At 39.6% G+C, this 21,449-nt stretch overlaps 1 gene segment (V, D, J or C); it reads left to right on the top strand.

Moving 5' to 3' along the window:
- LOC132828627 (Ig heavy chain C region, membrane-bound form-like) overlaps positions 1–17,524 on the top strand; it is a 48,555-nt gene extending 31,031 nt beyond the window's left edge. The window contains 1 exon segment of the C gene segment in view: positions 17,120–17,524. Within this exon segment, the coding sequence occupies positions 17,120–17,524 (405 nt within the window).
- Positions 17,525–21,449: the final 3,925 nt, after the last annotated feature.

Below are 21,449 nucleotides of genomic sequence, written 5' to 3'. Positions count from 1 at the left end.
TTGAAATGTAATTTAAACAATCGATACGATATCACCAAAATCTACATCGGGGAGACAGGATGCCTTATTGTGGGTCGTTTCAGAGAACATCGCTGGGACACCCGCAGCCACCAACTCTAACACTTCATGGCTGAACACATCAAATCCCCCTCTCACTCCGTCAAGAACATGCAGATTCTGGGCCTCCTCCACCACCGAACCATTACCACCAGACGCCAGGAGGAAGAACGACTCATATTTCGCCTTGGGGCCCTGAAACCACACTGGATAAGTGTGGATTTCAACAGCTTCCTCATTTCCCTCACCCACATTAGCCGTGTCCCAAGCTTCCACCCTCCTGACCTGCATCACTCCCACTCCCGCCAGACCTATCACCTTTTCCCTCACCTTCATCCACCTATCTATTTCTCAGCTACCTTCCCTCCAACCCCACCCCACTCTCTTATATCTCTCAGCACATGGCCCACAAACCTCATTCCTGAAGTTGGGCTTATGCCTGGAACCTCGATTCTCCTGCTCTTCGGATGCTGCTTGACCTGTTGGGCTTTCCCAACAACATACTCTCGACTTTGCTCTCCAGCATCTGCAGTCCTCACTTTTGCCAGGTGTGGTTTAAACATGCACAAGCATTGCCTGAATTTGAAGAGCAGGACGTAGATTTTTTTTTCATTTAGGAAATTGATTGAACAAATGAAGTGGTCAGTAATCACGTGGGTTTTGTTGAACTAAAAAAACGTTGAGAGGTAGAGCTGGTGAGGTATTTGCATCACTGCCAGAGGATATATCTTGAGATAATGAAGATGTGAAGAAATCAGCCTTAAGTGCATATTGGCTGGAGCCAGAAGCCTATGGATAAAGTTTCAGGAATCTAAGCATGGGTCCTGATCTAATGGACATTGTGCTCGAAAAAAATCAAACAAAAATGTAGATAGGTGCATCGGGACATTGAAAATATTTCATAAAGTTTAACGCTTTTAGATTATCTTTGAGGAGTTGATTATCTTTGAAGAGTTCAAAAATTCACTTCCTGAAGCAGTAAGAACTCATGTGGAGGAGCACAAAGTTAAGTTTGCATCATTCACAGCTGAAATTGCCGATGGTTATGATTGGCTTATAAATCAAAGTTTGACTCTGACAACAATTTCAGTCTATGAGAATGTGAAAAGGGAAACCTTTACTTGGTAAGGTATCAGGCCATTTCTTTGAAGGTAATAAAGATAAGTTATCACAGGGTAAAATGGAGGCTCGTGCGGGGAAAAGAGAAGTTAATTTAACTCAGGTGTTATTATTGGAATAAAGTAAGGCACATGAAGTCACAGTTTTGGTGGTTTAGAAAAAGCATTTGGAGGAGGAATGTGGGGACATTGGATAACCCAGGGATTTTACTGTTGAAGTGGTGAAGGGAACCACAGCTGAAGCTGAAAAGCTTAACCAGAATGTAAAACTTGTCTGGGATTGATTGAGAAGAAAATGCCAGGTCTTCCCAAAACAGTTAATTGCAAGGGTGAGGCTTACATACATAAGCCAGGTTGAGCAGCTAAAGAAATTGAACTTCAAAGAGATACGGGAGAACATCAACATTTGATATTGAGAGATGATCGAGATATGTAATTCAGAAGGACTTACCCATAAAAAGCGGTAATGTGTGGAAATCAAAGTGAGACGAGAATTATCCAATATAAAGGAAGGTTGGAGTATCCGGTGACATGTGAATAAAGAATTACTATAAGAATTCTCGGGTCTAGGAGCACAATTTATCTTTGGTGCTGATATAGCTGAATCACAAGTGACACTGCTGCTTATTGTGGTGGAAAAGCCAATTGAAAATCCGGCAACTGAGATATGGCAGGAAGTATATCCTGGGACTTTTTCTGACCGTTTGATAACAAGGTCACAAAGCTGTTCGTTGAGCAGGAGCGAAACCAAAGAATAATGAAAAGGAAGTGAAAGTACAATTATCAGAAACCATATCTATCGAATGGTTAAGGAAAAAGCGAGAATAGTTGGAGGACAAAATGGATAGTTTTAGTTCAGGGAAAATAACTGACTTGTAATAGAAAAATGAAAAACTGCAGCAGTTCCATCAAAAAACATGTAAAGGTGGAGTGTCTGAGTGTATCCAAGAAATGTTCCTATCATAAAAATGGCGTCGTTATGAGTAAATGAAGATCATCACATCTTCAGGCTGATGAGAATCGGCCACAAGTTCACCAAGTTGTGTTACCGGTTGGTTTTAAAAAGGATGTGGTGCCGATAGCTCATGTGGATCTCAACTTTGGAATAAGTTACTGAGTTGCCTTCCAGAGAAAAGTTTATAACATCTGAAACAGTTAATATAATCAGAACAGGAGATACGTAGGAATAAGCTGGAAAGTACTATGTATGATCTAATTATAGGAAATGATGATCCAATTAAGCAACATCATTATATACTTTATCGTCTAAAGGTGGCACAGGTTCAAATATGTTTGAACTCATGCTCAAAGACACATAAGCGAAGTGAGTTACAGCGAATGAAGATCACCAATAGTAATGGTGGCAAAACCAGATGGTGTCCAAAGATTTTGGACGATAGTGAAGTCAATGCAATACGAAGTCTGATCAATGTCCTATTCCGCGTTTGAAAGACAGCTTTGAGAAGAGGGGACGAGCAATATATATTATTTTTAAGCTCGATTTACTAGGATGATGCTGACAGGTATTTTTATTCGAAAGAAAGAAAAGAATTTCGGCTTTCCTGACACCGAATTTCCCCTGTCAAACTGGTATTAAAGTGCGCCAATCACATTTCAATGGTTAATCAAGATGGTTACTTGTGGTTTACCCAATCATATGGAGTACATCGACGACCGGGTGACTTTTAATCGCACATGAAAGTAGTATTTCAGCATCTATCAGTAATGTTCGGTTGACTTCAGGAGGCAGGCTTAGTGACAAACCTAACTTAGCTTGTCTTCACAAACGACTATGTCATTTCCATGGGCCATGTTGTTGTACATGGACAGTCGGCTGCATGGAATGTGAAAAATAAAAGATTATTGGGGAATTTCCCATACTATCAATGAAGAGGTCAGTACTAAAATTCCTGGGATTGAATGTGGTTCATCGAGAATTCATACCAAATTTAGTAGTGTGGTTGTTCCATTGATTGACTTACTGAAGAAGTGCAGACACTTGCACTGGACGGCAGACTTTGAGAAGGCAATTCACAGCCTGAAAGCTGTGTTAACCACTGACCCAGTGTCAGCCACACCAAATTACGTAAAATCATTCAAGTTGGCCCTCAATGTGAATGATGGGTGTCCGTGCTGTATTCTGACAAGAAGATGACGAGAGGATGGAAAGACCTATTGGGTATTTTTCCACAAAGTTGAATACTGATCGATATATTCCACGATTGAGAAGAAAACCTTCAGCTTGCTCTGCAACATTTCAATATTTATATTGCCAGCAATGTACCTGAGACAAACGTATATGCTGATCTTAACTCATTAAAGTTTTTTGAGAAATTTAAGAACAAACCTTCCAGACTGTTTAAATTGAGATTATTACTGCCAGCATTCAATTTAAAAAGTATATACATGGCAGAATGAGAAAATACAATTGCTGATGTGTTGCTGCGGCTTTGATGATGTGATGGTGAGAATAAACGGACTGAAATAGAATATAGGGGTGAATGATTGCATGCTTTGAGTTCATGTATATTTATGTTATTGTGGTATAGAGCAAGATTAATGGGTTTATAAATGAAATCATCTTTGTATATTGATGGTTCTGTTTTTCTGAATGAGGAGGTATGATGATGCAATCACTTTAAGATGTTATTTTGTCCTTTTTTCGTTTTGAAGAAAGATTGTGAGACAGAAATAAAAAGTGGTTGCTGACGACCTCTTCTGTAAACAACTGGGATGGCCTTGGGTTATTATTTGGCAGTCTGAATAGATGGGACCAGCTCTCACAGGTCCAGATGCTTGGGTTAGCTTTCTTCTCAGGAAAACCCGAAGATACTGGGGTATCAAAAGAGCTGGAAGATTCAGTGAATGTCTCTTGGCTGTTATTTATGAGTCTTCTCTTGAAGTTTCTTTTCCACCTTGATTGGAGAACTGTAAGTGAGATTCGGTGTCTGAATTTTCCATTTTGCAAAGGCGTGTGCTTTTAAGATGTTACTATATTGGAACAGTTAAGTAGGAATAGTAACTATATCTATTATTCTTTTAAGCTGCCAATGTGTACAGTATTCTACATTTCCCTTTCCATATTGGCATTCTGGAAAGTCAAATCAAGGTAGGAGTTTCATGGTGGATGTTAGGGCCTTATGGACTGAAGTGGAACCTTGGAGTTCAGGAGAACAGTTCTTTGCAAGTGCAGTCACAAGTAGACAGGGCGATGAAGAAGGCTTTTAGCACACTGGTCTTCATCTGTCAGAGCACTGACTATAGAAGCTGGGAAGGTATGTTGCAGTTATACACATCGTTGGTGAGGCTGCACTTTGAATATTGTGTCCAAAATTTGGTCGTCCTGCTGTAGGAAAGATGTTATTAAAATGGAAAGAGTGCAGAAGGAATTTACAAGGCTGTCGCCAGGACTCAAGGGCCTGAGTTATCTGGAGAGGTTGGACTTTTTTCTTTGGAGAGCAGGAGACTAAGGAGATCTTATACAAGTGTATACAATCATGAGGGGCATGCATAGGGTGAATACACAATTTCTTTTTTTTCCCAAGGTTGAGGAATGGACGACTAGAGGGCATCAGCTTAAGGTTTGAGGGGAAACAATAAAAGGGAACTTGAGGGGCAGAATTTTGATGCGAAGGTGATACGCATGGGGAATGAGTTTCCAGTGGAAGTAGTTGAGGTGGGTAAATTAACATTTAAAAGGCATTTCTACAAACTCATGGATAAGGAAGGTTTAGAAGGAAACGGGACACGTTCAGGGCAATGGGGTTAGCTTGGATGGATATTTTGGTTGCCATGAACCAGTTTGGAAGTGCTGTATGACTTCAAAGTTTGGGAGAAGATTTGTAGCTCGGGTGCTCGTTGTTGTGGTTCTGTTATCCGAGCTGTGAGTTTTTGTTGCAAACGTTTCGTCCCCTTTCTAGGTGATATCCTCAGTGCTTGGGAGCCTCCTGTGAAGCGCTTCTGTGATGTTTCCTCCGGCATTTATAGTGGCTTGTCTCTGCCGCTTCTGGTTGTCAGATGCTGTCCGCTGCAGTGGCCGGTACATTGGGTCCAGTTCAATATGTTTGTTGATAGAAACAGTGGATGAGTGCCATGCCTCTAGGAATTCCCTGGCTGCTCTCTGTTTGGCTTGCCTTATAATAGGAGTGTTGTCCCCGTCGAATTCATGTTGTTTTCAGCAACAGGTGTCTGCATTATCTATCTATCTATCTATCTATCTATCTATCTATCTATCTATCTATCTATCTATCTATCTATCTATCTATCTATCTCTTTCTCTTCCCCTCCCTCTCTCTCTCTTCTGTCCCTTCCTTTTCCATCTCTCTCTCTCCCTCTATATTCCTCTCTCTATTTTTTAACATTCCTATCAGTTCTCTTCATTTTAAATTAATGTGATAGTTTTGAACTCTGATATCTAAACCCACATGACTGATTTCAATTGTGAAGCTCAACGTAACAAATTCATTGAGGACAGTACTCAAGTCTTGCAGTTCACCAAGCAAATTGTGACTATTTTCCCTGTTGAATCCTATTCTTTCCCAAATTGTTTTCATACATTTTACATATTTTCTTTCAGAAATAATATTTTGTATTTTCATTTATTCCACCTGAAAACGCTGTCTCATGCATCGTCCTGATTTCCCTAACTGCCTCTTAATTCGCCCCCTGCACCTGGTGTATGCCTCGAGGTACACGGACGCAGTAATCCTGGGCCTCAGTCTTTTGTTCAGCATTTTTTCTTAATCAAAACATTTACATCATTTGTCATCCAAGATTCTCCTCCCTTGCTCTCACTGTTTTGTTTTAAGGGAACATACTTGTCCCTTATTCTTGCCATTTCCTTCTTAATGACTTCTCACGCTCTGACACAATTTGATCTGAACGGATCTGGCACTCAGTTCACATGCATGTTAGTTTGTAAAATTACCCTTTCACAGGTTGGTGGTGTCATTGCCAAACGATTTTCGCTCTATTTTCTTTACTCTCTTAAATCTAACTGCGTCATGGATATCATCACAAAATTTCTCATCAACAAATCCAATTTGCTAATTCCTTGTCCTTATCCTTACAGACTTTGAGAGAAAATGTTAAGCTTCCTCGGAGTCTTTAGCCTACACTCATTCAGGCAAGTGTGGAGTTTTCCAACACACTCACGATTTATGCCTTATAGATGGTGGAAAGGTGTTACGATATCAAGGGATAAGATATCCTCTGCAATATTCCTTGATCTGACCTGCTGTTAAGGCGATTTTATTTGTATGGTTAATCCAATTCAGTTTCTGGTCACTGGTAAGCACAAGGGTTTTCCCTTGATCGTTATTTTCATTGCCTGGGATTTGTATGGCACGATCTTTTACTTATTACTTGTCATTCCAAGCCTGGATATTTTCCCGGTTTTGGTGCATTTAGACGTGGACTTTTTCAGTCTCTGTGCTGAATTGTGCAAACATCAGCAAACACCTTACCTTATGATGAAGGGAAAGTCGCTGATGAAGCAGCTGGAGATACTTGGGATAGGACACCAACCCAAGGAACTCTGGCAGAAACGTTCTGGAATTGAAATGACTGATCTCCAAAATTCACAACCATCTTCCTTTGTGCCAGGCACGTTTCTAACCAGAAAACTTTCGCATTCCAATTATTTTGGAATTGAAATCTCATAATCTGAAGTGCTGAAGTGCCATTCCTGTCACCCAAATACTACTTACATATTCTGGTTACTAGATAATACCAATAAGTCATCATATAGGTTGACATGGCAACAAATGGTTTTGCGTTCATACATTTGACGGTTTGATTGCTGAGAACGTGAAAAAAGCTAAGTGCTATGGGAATGACACTATGTTTTTACATGTCATCTACTGCTTGGTGTTTATAGAGATTGGGCCTTCAATGGTGTGTTGGACATAGGCAAGTCAGGGATAATTGACGAGAAAGGAATCAGCTGTTGTAATTAAGTGTAAGAATTGCCATGTACCTACCTACAACTAATCTAGAAGATTACATTCGGAAAAGGATGCGATTATTATATCGCAATGGCTGGGTAACCTGAAAGCTGAGCTCTCAAAGCCCAGGAATGCCTGGCACATTTAATTGTCTTCAGATGTATTTGAAGCATTATAATATATTCTTCAATATTGCAGAACAGAATCTATTTCCATGACATGTTATAGAACAAATGTCCAGGGCATAAAAAACATATTCGGCATCCTCTCTAGATGAGACTAGAAAGGAATCTATTCCAAAATATACATTAGATTACTGGTTACTCCGCTACATTTCCAGGTGTGAGAACAGAAATCCATTAGCTCTTCCTGAGGACATATTTAGCCGTTCTTTCCGAGAAAGTAAGGGCAATATACCTTCATTATTTGCAGCACTGAAGTTATTTGGGTTCGGTACTTGCAAATTCAAATCTCTTATAGGGAGGCACTAGAATTTTCACGCGGTACAAGTGAGCTGAGTAATCAAAGCACCTGCAGTCCAGGAACTATAAATGACTCTGAATCACAGTAGTTGGTTGTACCTGTAGGATATTGGATGAACATGCACCAAAATCTGCAGACTTCATGCATTCTGTTCTTTGAAGCAAACTGTGCAGAATAGGCCTTCGTTTTTACGTGAGTTCACACCGATTTTTACTGCTTCCAATATACTGAAAAGGTAAAGATATAATTACTTTGCGACAACATACAAAATTTGTTAAGATTTGGAAGCTGAGTGATAATTTCACCAATTGAATTGAACCCATAATGTTGGGTGGAGGGAACTATTACTGGCAAAGATTGGGAGCATGCATAGAAGAGTGGAGAAATTGAATGATTAAATACACAGTAGAGAAGATAACATCGAAAATGGAGCATAGAGGTCAGAGCAGGCATAGTTAAGACGGGAAGGAAAACGTTGCAAACAACATCGTAGTGAGCATGAGAGAGAATATCCAGTCATATCCAAGATTGCAACCTCTTAGATAACGTCATTCCATCACACTCCACTATCATCCCGCAAAACAGTATCTTTAAAAACGAATTATCTGCTTCTGCTTTATTATTTTATAAGATCAGACGAACATTTACGTTTCCACCAAAATTGCCCATGGGAAGATGGTGATGAATAACATTTTTGAACTGCCACAATCCATGACATGTCGGGTTACAATCACAATGTCTTTTAAATGGGGGTTCCGTGGTTAAAGATCAGAGTGTACTGGTATCTACCTCATAGAATAAAGTACCGAAATGCATGAGATAATATATAAGCATCTTTGAAAAGGAGACAGACCAGTCGAGAGTACAGATACAGCCTTCAGTGAGACGATTAGTGTGCTTGTATCCTAATTGAGAATTACCACAATCGATGCTCACTGGTGCAGATTCAGTTTCCTTGGAAATGTAAATTTCAATGTTCCCTCATAGCTCAACGTTTACTCTTTCCTATTAGCAAAGAATCAATGGCCGCTCTTGAAAGCTGGATCACGGCAGTCACCAAACACAGGCAGGAATTAAATGAAAATTTAAATGGAAGCCTTGACCATTTCAATGACAGGGTTTTGAAGTAATGGCGAGAATGCAAAGCATCCTTCTTCCTTCTCTCCTTATCGCTGGAGTTCTCCTGGGTACTATTATGAACTCAATCGCACTGTGGCATTTCATCCGAAGGAAGAAAATCACATCAGCAACTGAAGTCCTCCTGTTTGACTTAACGATCACCAACGTTTTCGTTCTCCTGGCCTCAATGTTTAACCTCATTCAATATATCCCAGAATATAATATGGCGGAATCGTTCGTTCATGCTTATACTCTCAGGTTTAATCAATTTTTATAGCAACCCACCCTTTATGACCTGCGTTGCCATTGACCATTATATCGCTGTTGTCCACCCAATCAGATCTCGTTCCTGGAGAAAGACTCGATTCTTTGTCATTCTGTCTATGTAACTTGGTTGGCAGTGTTGACCGCAAGTGTGATGGCAATTGTCGTGCTAAAAGAAAACGTATCTAATAACAGATCATGCAAATATAAGCGATCAGTGTTTCAACAATGGCAACTTTTGAAGTTATGTTGTGAAATTATATTTTTCTCCATCCCTATCCTAATCCTGTTGATCTAATATGGTCTGATAATAAGCAAACTGATAAGAATTAGAGCTTGGAAAGGATCCATGGAGCTGATGAAGAGGAAGGTATTGAAGACCATCAGTGGATATTGGCCCTTCTCTTTTTTTTTGCTTTGCACCTTATCACATCCCAGAACTTTACTTTTTGTGTAATGATCTGTTGTATCTGCCATATACAGTTACATATTTTTACATATGTAATGTTAAAAAATGTGTTTGGGCGCTCACTTGTTTTACAGCCATTCTCACTCCCTTACTGTACATTTTTAGGTCACAAAACTTTCAGTGGAAAAAACGATGTGTAGTCTAATATGTTCGAGCAGTGGCCATGGCCTTAAAATTCTAACGGTCACTAAATAAAATATCATTGCCTACTTTTCTCTACATTGAATCCCGAAAGATTGTGTTTCGACAAATTAATCAAGGAGACCATATCCTGCCTTTATTCAATGATTGTTCTTTGAGAATCTTTGCACGAGAAATACAAAGGTCAATACTGAGTGAATAAACTATCTCTCAATGAATCAAAACCTTGGCGTCCTTCCTTTCAACATCATTTTAAAAAAACATAATAATGGTCAACTCGGCCTAACAGTAGTTTTTGTTTCCTCATAAGACATAATTAATGCGTGGTATCTAGTTGAAAGCTTGCAATGAGAAAAATCATCGCATACGTTCAACTCCTTAACCAAAGATACACAATCAGTACATACAGATGCAGACATAATCATGTATATTCATATTAATAAGTTATAGAATAAACAAAGCGTGGAAAACGAGAAATCATACATTTTCAGAGACAGATAAAGACTGATAGATTGACTGATGTGTTAGGGAGACAAATATGATGTTTAGTCTCTGTCAGTTCTATGCACACAGGTATGAAAGCAATTGAAAATATAGGCACAAATACAGAAAAATGAACAGATCAAGATACATTAACAGAGAGATAGACGTACAGAAAATTAAATTAACACTTGCACACTGGACAAAGAGAGAGAACGATGCAGTGTATGGAATATATAATAAAATTTTTCATCAGCTAATGCTATATTTTAAGTATTGATGAATAAACATACTTGCCATATCCATATTTATCTGCAGATTATGTTCACAATGTGAAGAAGTATCGAAGCCACCAGAAGAATCTCGACAATTCATTTCATGATCAAATAATATCTACTGCATTGCTAAGACTGAAAATGTTATTCTGTGGCAATATAATCTCAGATAAGAGGTAGGAAATGGAAATCTCAGGATGCAATGACATCTGGTTTCCTAAGAGTGCATTAGGACCTGCAATATTGTAAGGAGCAATGCAGTGAGGAGGTGGATTGATCCCTGGGCCACTGCATTGCAGTGCTATGATATTCAGGACATATCAATGTAACCTGAGATATACCATGCTTTGGGCCAAGGTCGTGTAAGGAATTAACGGTAGGGGAGAGTGTGGATTGATATTTCGATTCCTTAAAATAATTTGTATAAGGTGAGTGACACCTACAACATCAAGGGCTAACTTACAGCTGCTTGCGACACTATGTGACCAGAACCACACGGAGAACAGATCAGATGAAGAAAGCAGATTCCCTTCCATAAGGAACAACAATGGACTAGGTTGCTTGGCAACCTCACATTATATTTAGTATCAAGAGCATATTCAATTCCAGGGTGAATGGTGGCTTGCTAAATTTACCTGTTGTAATAATGGCACAAAATCAGGTGTCATTGAATCATTAATTTGATTCGAAATCCAGTAACATTGCTATAATGTCGTCATGGCCACAGGTTCAAAAATGTTGACACCTGGTTGACTGCAGTGTTTTGAAAAGGATAAGGATCTGCAATCATTTAATAATGAAGTTGATTTCCAACTCAAATGGGATTAAACTACTTTGAAAAACATTTCAATTCATATGCTGAGTGATGTAAGCTCTGATCTATTGTCCAATTCCTATCATAATAAATTACTTTCGTCCAATCAACCCGTGGTAGTTTACGTGCCGTATGGAATGTTATGGGAAGGTCTGCAGGCAACGAATGCAGTTTGGAAAACTTAAAATGCCACTGATTCAAAATGTTGCTTCTTGTGAGCCGGTATGCAGTATCTCCCTGAGGAAGACAGCGATAATGTGTTTGGGTATTTCATTGAGATAAGGTGACTGATGGACATTAGTCACTTCACAGATATTATCCTGAAGTCCCAGAACGAAGCAACAAACTACCGTTGCATAGATATCTATGTGGGAACGAGGGTCTTGAAGTTACCAGTCAATGTGTTAGCATTTTACACATCGACTGAGACACAGATAAGATCACAGATATGCCTCTAAGAGAAGTGTCTAAATTATGCCAGTGTGTTAATATCTCCTTGAGCGGAAGTGAGAACAGGATTTTATATAATATGGCATGTAGGCTGTGGTGCATATCGAAACTGGTAGATATGACATGGCAGGAATCACAAAGTTGTGGTTGCAAGGGGAACAGAAATATTCGCTAACTATTCAAGGATGTGCTTCCTTACGAAAAGTTATGCAGGTGGGCAGAGCGGGTGGGTTGCCTTATTAGTGAGAAAAGAAGTTAAGTCAATAGTAGGAAATTAAGTAGGGTCACATGGTGCAGAATCTGCTTGGGTAGAATTGAAAAAGTTAAAAAAAAAACTTGGAGTTATGCAAAGGCCTCCAAACAGAAATCAGGAACTGGGGCTCCACAAACAACAGGAGATAGAAAAGATGTGCAGAAAAGGCAAATTTTCAGTGATTATGAGGCGTTTCAATATGCAGGTGAACCGTTGAAAATCAGTTTTCTCTTGGTTCTCAGGAAAAGTAATTTGTGGGATGTCCACTAGATGGAATTTTGGAGCAGCTTTTCATGGAGCCCACTCGGGAACAGTCAGGACCGGATTTCATGTTGTGCAAGAGGCAGACTTGATAAGGAAGCATATCAAAGTTAAAGAACCCTTAGGAGGCAGTGACCATAACGTAATTGAATTTACATTACAATTTGAGGGGGTAGACGTACAATCAGAGGTATTGGTATTATAGTGGAATGAAGGCAAGTACAGAGGCATGGTGGAGCAGCTGGATAGAATTGACTAGGAGACGAGCCTAGAGGAAAGATATTGGACAGCAATGGTAGGAGTTTCTGCGAATAATTCAGGAGACACAGCAAATATTCATCCCGAGGAAATGAAGCGTGGCACAGGGAGGATGAGGCAACCATGGCTGACTATGGAGGGCAAGGCGAGCATAAAAGGTGAAGAGGAAATACAAATGTTTTGAAGGACAGTGGGAAATCAATGATTTTTGAAGCTTACAAAGACCAAAAGGGGGCAACAAAAAAAGAAATGTGGAGGGGAAATAATTTATATGCAGGTAAGATAGCCAGTCATTAAAATAGAGAGTAAGACTTTTTTGGTATAAAAAGAGCAAAAGAGAGGCAAAAGTGGACATTGGACTGGAAAATGACGTTAGAGAGATAGGCAATGGGGAACAAGGAAATGACTGACTAACTAAACAATTATTTCATATCGGTCTTCATGGTGGAAGACACAATTAATATCCCAAACAAGCAAGAGAGTGCAGGGCAGAGCTGAGTATGGTGGCCATCACCAAGTATAAGGTGCTGAAGAACTGAATGGCCTGAAGCTGGATAACTCGGCTGTACCAAATGGACTAAACCCTGAGTTCGAAGGGAGATAACTGAAGAGATAATAAAAGCGTTAGTGGTGATCTTTCAGAAATCTCTAGAATCAGGGAGGGCCCCAGAGGACTGGAAAATCACTAATGTGAGACCCTTATTTAAAAAGGGAATAAGTCAAATGACGGAAAATTATAGAATGATTTGCCTAACATCAGTTTTGGATAACATCCTCGAAATTGTTGTGAAGGATGAGATTTCTGAAAAGTTGGAAGCGTATGGTAAAATAAAGCAAAGTCAGCATAGTTTTATCAAGGAGAGCCAACTGATGTTATCTACCTGGACTTCAGGAAGTCTTTTGAAAAGTTGCTGCTCAGGAAGCTACTGAGTAAGGTTAAAGCCGATGGTATTAATGGCAAGGTGCTGGCATTGATAGGAGCTTGCCTTCCTTGCAGGAACAGAGAGTTTGGTACAAGAGTCTTTCTCAGAATGACAACAAGTAAGAAATTTTGTTCCATAAGTGGTGTTCCACAAGGCTTGGTGTTGGTTCCATAACTTTTAGTTCTATGAATTAACGATCCAGATGAAGGAACTGAGACCATTCTGGCTAAGTTCGAATACAGTCCAAAGATAGATAAAGGGACATGAGGCAGAAAAGCTGTGGAATGATTTTCACAGGTTAGGAGAGTTGACAAGAAAGTGGCAGACAGAATTCATCGTGGGAAAGTGTGAGGTCATCCACTTTGGTAAGAAGAATAGAGTAATGGACGACATTCCAAATGGGGAGAAAATTTAGAAGTCTGAAGTGCAAAAAGACTAGGCAGTTCTACTCCAGCATTCTCTCAGTGTAAACTTGCCAGCTGAATCTATTCTTAGGAAGGCAACTGCGATAATGGCATGTATTTTCAACGGAATTCAATATAAAAGTAGTGATGTATTTCTGGTCAGACCATATTTGGTCCCCATATGTCAGGAACAATGCATTGGCCCTGGAGTGTGTTCAGAGGAGGTTCACGAGAATCGTCCCGGGAATGAAAAGGTTAACATATGAAGAATATTTGAAGACTCTGAGACTATGCTGGATGTAATTTAGAAGGATAAGGGGTGGATCTAATTGAAGCGTACACATTTTTGAATGGCCTGGATGTTGGGAAGATGTTTCCATTGTTAGGAGAGACGAGGAGAAGAGGGCACACATGTAGAGCAAAGAGAATATATTTTAAAACGACATAAGGGAAAACAGCTTCAGTAAGAGAGTGGTGAATCTATGGAATTCGCTGCCAAATACCTCTGTGGAGGCCAGGTCATTTAATGTATTTCAGACAGAGATGGGTAACTTTTTGATGATCAAGAAGATCAAGGGTAATGGGTTGAAAGTGGAAGAATGGGCTTGAGAAACTTATCAGCCATAGTTGTATGGCGGATCAGACTCGATAGGCTGAATGGCCTAATTTCTGCTCCGGTTTCTTATTATCTTATGGAAAGTCTGTGTGGTTGTCTTTAGTAATGGGATATCTTCCCTAATGGAGGGATTGGAGAGTCAAGTCGTTGTACAAAGACTTCCTGAGGGACAGATCAGTGAAAACAGCTAGTAGTAATTTCACTGAGCGAATAATACAGAATATAAGGCTCATGGTTTGGGGAAGAAGTTTGAAATCACAGCATGGAATATGAGGGAGTCGACATTAAACAGAGTATCTTGGAATTAAAAACTGATCCCAGTGATGGTAATCATGATCATTGTTTAAAAATAAAACCATATCTATTTCTCTAAAGTCATTGAAGGAAGAAAAGTTACTATTTTCAGCTGGTCTCACAGTAATGTCATTGAACCCTAACCTTGGGAAATGCCTACCAAGTCACTTACTTCCGGGAAGTATGAAAGGAATAAATGCGAGTGATGAAGTATTAAATAAAATCCCGTCATTTTACTTGTTTTCCACATCTTCTTCATTGTCCTGTGTCCTATATTTTTGATTTACAAAATGCATTCTTTCGCAAGTCTGCAACGTGGACATCCACATTACTGGTCTGTCATTGTTCTCTTGAATTTCAGTTTCATCTTCAGCACTGTGACAGATTCCTAGAAAAGTTTCAAATTGTCCTTTCGCTTTCGACTTTTAAGTCATTGATGACATTCAAAAAAATTAGTGGTAGGAACATACAGATTCTCACAATTTTCACTGCATGGCCTCCTCAAAACCCAAATATTTTCTTTTCCACAGGCATGAGTAGACAAAATGGCATGGCACGTAATAAATCGTGGTAAATTTTCAAACAGCAGCACCTCAGGATTGGTGGGAGTTGTATTCTGTGATCTAAACCTCAGATGAAGGCAAGGTGGTTGAGGACAGAACTTTGGCAACTTATTGGTGAGGAAGTTTAGTTTCAGAGAGCTGCGAACCAATCTGTCGTTCAGTAATTTAGAGTAATAAAGAGGAAACCAGGTCATATTCAGATAAAGTCATCATTTGTGAAACGGAAGTATTTCTATGCAAACAAATTTGCATTTTAAGGTGTTGGTTGGATGGGTAGAAAATGGATAAACAGTAAATTAATTATATTTGAATTTCCAAAAGCCATTTGATGACGATGCATAGAAGCGGCTAATGCACAAATTAAACATACCTGCCTCAATAAACTTTGGTCGACATGAAAATATAAGGGAATTATATGAGCACGGCTTTTATTAATTGTCACAAGTAATGAGCACAACTTATATTGCTAATACAAATAGTAGATCAATATTATTTGATATAAAATGATCAATGGTGTATAGTTAAACTGGAATCTACACTGTGAGCAGAAAATTAGGATTTTGAAATTAGGTATAAACAGCTTATGTGGACGACAATCTAGCAGTGAATAGCACGAGGTTCAAAAATTAGTTTAGTCACTTTAGAATGCAGCACACAACACACACATTCCCTTTATGACGTGTGATACTTTCATTGCTGGTTTTCCCGGAGTGGTACAGCAGGAAGTTAACATCCAAGTGTATAAACCTATTTGGATATCAAAGTATGGGTTTTCCTTTCAAAACATTGGAACAAAGTAAACCTTATGGCCTTTCCAGTCAGCTCCAACGTGGTTGCGATCTCTGCTCCACTTCTCTGCTTGGATCCGTCAGTTCTCCATGTCCCTGTACATTAAATATCCAGATCAAACTTGAATAAATTTTAAGATCGAATTCTTTGTAACGCTTGAAGAAGAAAGCTCCATTTTCCAATGAATCTTGAAGAAAACAAAATTTTTCACATCCCTTAAAATGGAGACATCTTAACAATGGTCCCTGATTCTCGAATTTTCACTACGAGGACTACGAGAATAATAAGTTCTTGCTACAGCTGCACGAAATTTTGCTTAGACTATACCTCGAGTTGTGGATATACTTACTGCCACAGTATAAGTTTTCTATGTCTATATTCAAGGCTGTATCAAGAAATTTACCAAGCATGTTTCTGGGGCAATAGTTATTAACCTGTGATGAGCAGCTAAGCATATTTGGATGATGCCCTTTACAATTCTGAAAAATGGGGAAACACCTCATGAAAACACAGTACGCTTTGAAGGAACTTGACTGAAGACACACAAATAACTCACTTTGCATCACTAGGAAATCCAAATCAACTTCAGGGTAAGAGCTGATTATTTAGCATAGCAATGAGGTTTAATTTCGTCAGTCAGAGAATTGTGAAATTTGGAAATTATTCACTTCTAAATGCAACATCGTTGAGAATGTTCAGAGCTGATAGTGGCATATTTATCTTTTCTCTCAGTCAATCAAATGTTGAAAAAAGTGGGAAGTGCAGTAGAATGTGATATTCGTGAGTGATACGCCAACTGGCCGTGTGAGCTAGAGAGATCATATTTTATCTTCCCAATCCTATTTTTCAGTTTTGCTTTTAAAATAAGTTTAGAGCCATACAGTACATAAAAACTACCAACATTCTCATTCAGTCTCAAGGAATTTATCAAGAGAGAAAGGGCAAACGCAGTTAAGTAAATGAGCTCAGAAATTTTAGCAAACTCATGAGCTTGCTAAATTTAGAGAGATGTGAAATGTAACATCTATGTGGAATATTTCAATGTTTCCATTCTCCTTTTCCACACTGGAAAACAGAAAGGTGAGGACATTTGTGATGGATACGTTACAAGGTACTCATGAAAAAGGATACTTTCACTTGTAGGTCAAGCTCTGGGAGAAATCCCTAGCCTTGGTGCAGACTGTGGCCGCTGTGTGCGCTGCCAGCCTCAGAGCATATTCCTGGCCTCGACATGAAACCAAAGCTGAATCACGGACTCAAATGAAGCTAGCATGGACTCCAAGCTTTGAGCTGAAATTAGAGCGGGCATCCAAACTGGTGATAAAGCCAGCGTGGACTTCCAGCATCCAGAGCAATCAGCGCGGACTCACAGCCTCAAGATTGATCCAGAGCAAATTCCTGTTCTCAAGACAAAGCCAGGGCAGAGAACCCAGCTTCAATGAAGCCAGCGCAGACTCCAATTTTCGAGAACCTCCAGTTGAAGCCTGGCATAGACTGGTGCGAGTTTCATGCCAAAATGGACTAGTCTACTCCGGCTTCTATTCTTGAAAGATTCGCAATTCTAAAATTTTTATTTCTTTATTCTGCTTGTTCATGTCTAATATTTTATTCCTAGGAACATATTTTGTACGTAAGCTGGCATGAAGGTCTACAATGCCGGACATTTCATTTCTTTGTTTTTGAATATGTTCCTCAGAAATTGTATCTAAATACCTTTGTACCTACAATGTACCATAATCAGCGATATTGTAATTTTTTAAAACTATTCTCATCTGTGTGCACATGACAATATACCTAATGCCGCTATTGTACTCATACACTTGCAAGTTCCGCCTATCAGTTATATTGTTTATTAATGAGTTGAATAGTTGATCAAAATGGATATTCAATGGCGCTCTTGACCTGTTCTCGGAACTTGGACTGAGTCAGAACTTAAGTAAATGTGTTTGCTTGCAACTTAAATTCACCAGCAATAATCTAACTTTCGAAAATATATATGAAGAACTGTACACAGAATCTGACGGATTTGTTGCTGAAATATTGTAGGAGAAAAATATACAGTATATGGCAACCACAGAAATATAAAGCTGCCAGATATGCTGAAGAGTAAAATTGCAGACAATTCGATTCTCCACCTCTGAGTCACCACGGTTTTCTCCCTTGCATTGACCCAACAGAGTCTTGTGGACTCGACTTGCCACTAAAATATATCTACCCGCTTGAGCATTGATTAGCAAAATTAAAGTAAATGGAAACAATGGGTTTAAAACTGCACCGAACCAATCAAATCCTACCCACCCAGGTTCTGTGAAGTACCTTGCATGACATAACAATACCAAGGTACATTGTCGATTATTACATCAGCTTCATATGCAAAATAGAAAGGATTTTTTTACAAACATAAGAGAATGCAAGTCGTTGCTACCACCACAAAAGCAGTTCTCACATTGCAGTACTTCGCTTTCATCTCATGGCAACAAATGGCAACTAATCAATCAAAGGAGAAAGTGACAGTGAACCAGATAGAACAGTCTGTGGCTAACCGACTCGGGCCTAAGGTAATGCAGTACACAGGGGTTATGTCCAGGAATGACCTGGGAAGTAATAGTAACTGATCCGCAGTAGTATGACTGATAAGGACGAACAAATTGGATATGGCCATACGCACCAGGTAGCGAGTGGTGCAAGAGCAGAGTCCAGACTTTCCCCAAGACAGGATCACTATCACTACTATATTTACTGTAAGACAGGAAAATGGAAATCACCCTGGAAATTGCAGATGAAACATTTCAAGCTCTCTGAGTCAAGATAGTAGATGCTTAGATTTAGCACAGAAATGAGAAAGAGTTAACTACTATAATAATAATAAAACAACTGAACATTATCCTGCTCTAACACGAATACACTAACCTTCAATCTTATGAGAGAAAGAGCAGACACATGGGCCACCTGCCACTCGGAGTAGTTAGGTTAGCAACATGGATTTTTAATTCCGGTGAAAGCTTTTAAATTAAATGGAGAGCAATTTCAACATTGGCTGTGCTTGCTTCACAGTTCTCAATAAACATTGTGTGTGATTGGGCTAGCGAAAGAAGAATTGTAAAATGCCACAAAAGTGTTTTTTTGAGACAATAACCCTTCACTCCAGACACAACAAACAATTCCTGCGGTCCCAAATCACCATATATTGATGTCAAATAGTAGAGTTGGGTCACACTCACCCCAACATCATGCCTTTTATCAGCTGATCTGTAAGCTCTCACAGCAGATCTCCTGCTCCAATCCAGTCGAACATAACAGCAGAATGGAAGAACTAAGAGAAGGAGTCAGCCATCTGGCCCTTCCAGCATGCTCTGCCAGTCAAAACAATCATGGATGATCTTTCCATGGACTCAGATTCACTTACCCATGCTCTCAACGTATCTCTTCATACCTTTATTGTTTAAAAAAAACCTTAGTTTTAAAAGCGTTGACTGAATTAATGTCAACAACGTCACTGGGCAATGAATTCCATCGGCTAACAACCCTCTGGTGAAGACGTTCCTGCTCAATTCAATCCAAAATCTGCTCTCTCTGATCTTGAGGCTGTGTCCTCTTGTCGTAGCTTCAATGGGTAGTGGAAACATCTTCTCTACTTCTATCTTATCTATTCCCTGCATAATTTATCTGTTTCTATAAGCCCCCTCCCCCCCCCCGCTCTTCTGAATTCCAATGAACGCAATCCCAGTCTACACAGACTGTCCTCATAATCCACACCCTTCATCTCCGGAATCAACCCAGTGAACCGCCTCTGCACCCCCACGAGTGCAATACATCCTTTCGAATAGGTGTGTTACTTGGTGTAGGATTCCTAGTCTCCGACGTGGTCTAGTTTGGCCCCGTTCTGATGCATGTTATAGCCAAAGGTGTTAATGACCTTAATTCTCCGCTTTATGAGCAAAAAGTGAAATATCATTACATTTGTTTTTTTACATTTGCTATCAAGTAAATTTACTACAAAATTATTCCACATTGAATCCTCGGAGATCAGAATAAAATTTTGATAGTACGATGGATTGAAGACATATGTAATCGGAAATAAAATGTTTGAATTGAATGGGTTAGTCTACTCCACTCAGTCCAATACTTTACTGAGAGGTAAGCTTGCAATGCCTCACCCCGGTGTCAGACTTTGCTTCAAATTTGAGCGAATAAGACATTCCTTGTATGGTTGGAAGGAGCTCATAGGAAAAGAGCAAAAATTGGACTCGGCATTTACAGTCACAGGAAGGAGCTACTTCACATGGTTACTGTTGATTTCCATTCAACACATTTGTACAATGACAGATATCTGATCACCAGATGATGATAGTGATCAGAGGACTCAGTCAGTTACTTTAACATAGGGCGAACAAGGCTGTGCAGGAATACTGGCACAGATTGTGGGCATAGAAACTTGCTCTGAAAGAGCCCTTGGTGATTTGTTGCAGTATATCCTTAAGTAGTACAGAATGCTGCTGGCACTGTGAAATGGTGGCGGAGAAACTAAACATTTAAGATTCCAGATGAGCTGATGAATCAAGCTCTTTGTTTTTTTTACCTGAGATGATGGGTGCATTTATATTGCATGTGAGTAAAATTCGAGATCAGCACATCTCTCACGCCTTGTCCCTGGTAAGTAGTGGGCAGTATGCGAGCAGTTGAATGCCAAAAAATTGTTACCCTATAGCCAGCTCTTGTAGCAACAACTTCTGGTAAATAAGTCCCTTTCTAACGTTTGTAGTTGGGGATTCCGTGTTGCAAAGGTTATTGAAAGACAAGGGATGATAGTTCCATGATCATCGCTGCAGGTGCACATTGCTTGGCCCCTTTCTAACACAAATGTCAGGCCAACCTTCCCGCCACCATCCTCGCCTTGACCCCGCACAAACCGCACTCTCATTCTCCACGGATTCAGTAAAATTCTTCCGGGAAAGTTAAGATGAGGAATGTATACAGGCTGGGTTCGGGACTGTCAGTTCAGTTTTATTATGAACTACACCGGCCTCTTCCACTCCGAAAGTTCAATTCTTCAATGGTCAATTCAATTGCCACCGGTTGTTTTTTCTTCAGTTAATAATCCACTTTTACAGTGACAGATAATCCCAGTGGTACATGGTCACCGGATAAAATGGTTTCAACCACTCAGTAACCAATGCTCAGTTTAACGGCAAGCAAGGTCATAGCTTTAAGTTGAGGGCTGAGAAATATAGAACAGACATTCGAGGTAGATTCTTTACTCAGAGTAGCAGGGGCATGGAACGTACTTCCTGCAACAATAGTAGACGAGCCAAATTTAAGGGCTTTCAAAATGGTCATTGGGTAAACATATGCATGAAAACTGATTTGTATAGGGTAGATGAGCTTCAGATTGGTTCAACCGGTCGGCGCAACTTCGAGGCCCGAAATGTTCAATGTTCTATGTCATGCAGCAAAGACAAGGCAATGAGGTCGG

This window comes from Hemiscyllium ocellatum, chromosome 27 (genome assembly GCF_020745735.1).
Source record: "Hemiscyllium ocellatum isolate sHemOce1 chromosome 27, sHemOce1.pat.X.cur, whole genome shotgun sequence".
NCBI lineage: Eukaryota > Metazoa > Chordata > Chondrichthyes > Orectolobiformes > Hemiscylliidae > Hemiscyllium > Hemiscyllium ocellatum.
This window is presented reverse-complemented; position numbering and strand designations above follow the sequence as displayed.